Below are 2,324 nucleotides of genomic sequence, written 5' to 3'. Positions count from 1 at the left end.
CGGTTCAAGTCCTGGACCCGGTGGCTTAAACTCATGCCAGGCGCGTGTGCATGTGTGCCCAAGATCCCAAGAAGAGAATGGAGGAGAAGGAATTGCGGCATGGCCATAGCTCCTGCAGTGTGATTTCTCGCTTTCTGTCTCTCTCTGTCTCTCTCTGTCTCTCTGGCGAGCACACGCACCCTGTAGCAAAAATCTCTCCCCCCCCAAAAAAAAGAATTAATTAGCCAGCTGGACTCGCTTTAGATGATGGCAACATCCAAAGCATCATAATCAGGAGCCAGTTGCACACACGCCTTCTCTCCATCAGGCCTGATTAGAGTGTTGACCTTGGCCATAACAATATCATAGAGATTCTTCACAGCCTGTTTGATCTGGTGCTTGTTGGCCTTGACGTCCACAATGAACACAAGTGTGTCTATCTTCTTCATGGCAGACTTGGTTGTCAGGGGGAACTTGATGATGGCATAGTGGTCAAGCTTGTTTCTCCTGGGGGCGTTCTTCCGAGGATATTTAGGCTGCCTCCGCAGCCGAAGAGGCTTGGGCCTCTGGAAAGTGGGTGATATATGGATCTTTTTTGTGTGGCTGTGGGCACCTTTCAGCACTGCCTTCTTGGCCTTCAAAGGCTTTGCTTTAGCTTCAGCTTTGGAAGGGGCAGGAGCTTCCTTCTTCACTTTTGGCACCATCTTGGCCAAAAACTACAGCAAAAATTTCTAAAAAAAAAAAAATTTGAAATCCACACATGACCTTTTTCACAAAGTGCATTTTCCATAATTATTTTGGATACACCATGTAATGTTTGAGCATTGGCTTATATCATCTGAATCTAAGTTTTAGAGAAGAAGTTTTCTCAGAATATAGTTTCCTTTAGGCAACTGTTGATATTACTGATTCTTCTCTTCCCAGTAGAGCAGGGAATGGAGGGGAAATAGAGGCCAACTTATTGAGTTGAGATGCTAATATCACAATATAAAGCATGGAGTACTATCATGCCTCACTCAAATGATTCTCTGGAAAAAAAATGAAGGGTCATGACTCATTTCTAGGATACCTGTTAGCTCTATACTTAGACTATACTTTTATGCAGTTCAAATTATCTTAGTGTAAGTAGACCAAAATACTTATTCCATGGGTTTAAGTTCACATGCTCTAAAATTTCATTGATGACAAGTGTCATCCTTTCCTTCCACCTTTCTCAAAGCCTAGACAAATGCCTATTTGACGTTGATTGAACTTTACCAGCCACCATATCTAACCAGAGATAGCTTTAAATTTGACCAGAATTTCATGACAGTATAAAATATCATGTCTTGTTAGTGAAAGTATAAATTGTTTTTACTTTTTAGATGATTATTCAGTAATGTAACAAGAGCCTTCAAAAAAAAAAATACATAGTGACTCTAATTCATGCTTATACCTGATTCTCCTATGGATCAAGTCACTTTATGTTGAGAGATATTTATCACATCATTTATAAAAGAAAAAGAAGGAATAACCCAATTGTTATGTTATTGGGCCATAACCTAATGTAAAGTAATGGTCAAAGGTAAGTTGGAGGGATCTCACTCCCTGACCCCAAAATATATTACAAAGCTGTGATATTCAAAACAGCATGGTATTAGCACCAAAACAGACATGTGAGCCAATGGAACAGAATAGAGACCCCGAAGTAAACCCCAAAACATACAGCCCACCGATTTTTGACAAAGGGTATCAGTCAAACAGTGGGAAAAGAAAAACCTCTTTAGCTAATTGTGCTGGAAAAACTGGGTATTCACAAGCAGAAAAATTAATCTGGACCCCTATGTCTCACCATTACAAAAATCAACTCAAATTGAATTAAAGATTTAAAACTAAGACCTCAAAGTACAAAACTACTGATGCAAAACACTGGGGAAACTCTGGGAGACATTGGGGTAGGCAGAGACTTCTTAAATAAGACCCCAAAAACACAGGCAATAATCCCAAAAGTAGACAAGTGAGACTACATTAGATTAAGAAATTTCTGTACAGCAAAAGACATAGTAGTCAATATACAAGCCTCAGAATGGGAGAATATTTTTGTTAACTATCCCTCAGGTAAGGGACTGATAAACAGAATACACAGGGAACTCAAGCAGCTTATCCCCCCAAAAAATGTTCAACCCGATTAAAAGATGGGAAAATAAGCCAAACAAACAACTCTCTGAGGAAGACATACAGCCAAAAAGCATATGAAAAAATAGTCAACATCCCTTATCATAAGGGAGATGCAGATCAAAACCACAATGAGATACCACCTATTATTCCCTGTCAGAATGGCAAAGATTAAAGGAAAAAAAAAAAAG

The 2,324-nt window shown here is 39.4% G+C and overlaps 1 protein-coding gene across 1 annotated transcript; it reads right to left on the bottom strand.

The window, feature by feature from the left end:
* Positions 1 to 239: 239 nt before the first annotated feature.
* LOC102482097 (60S ribosomal protein L23a) lies at positions 240 to 683 on the bottom strand. The gene has a single exon (XM_006151675.1). The coding sequence runs from the start codon at positions 681 to 683 to the stop codon at positions 240 to 242; it is 444 nt and encodes a 147-aa protein (XP_006151737.1).
* Between the last annotated feature and the right edge of the window lie 1,641 nt (positions 684 to 2,324).

The sequence above is a fragment of the Tupaia chinensis genome, unplaced genomic scaffold (assembly GCF_000334495.1).
Source record: "Tupaia chinensis unplaced genomic scaffold, TupChi_1.0 Scaffold000322_1, whole genome shotgun sequence".
NCBI classification, from domain to species: domain Eukaryota; kingdom Metazoa; phylum Chordata; class Mammalia; order Scandentia; family Tupaiidae; genus Tupaia; species Tupaia belangeri.
Note: the sequence above shows the minus strand (reverse complement) of the source record. Positions and strands in the feature narration are given on the sequence as shown.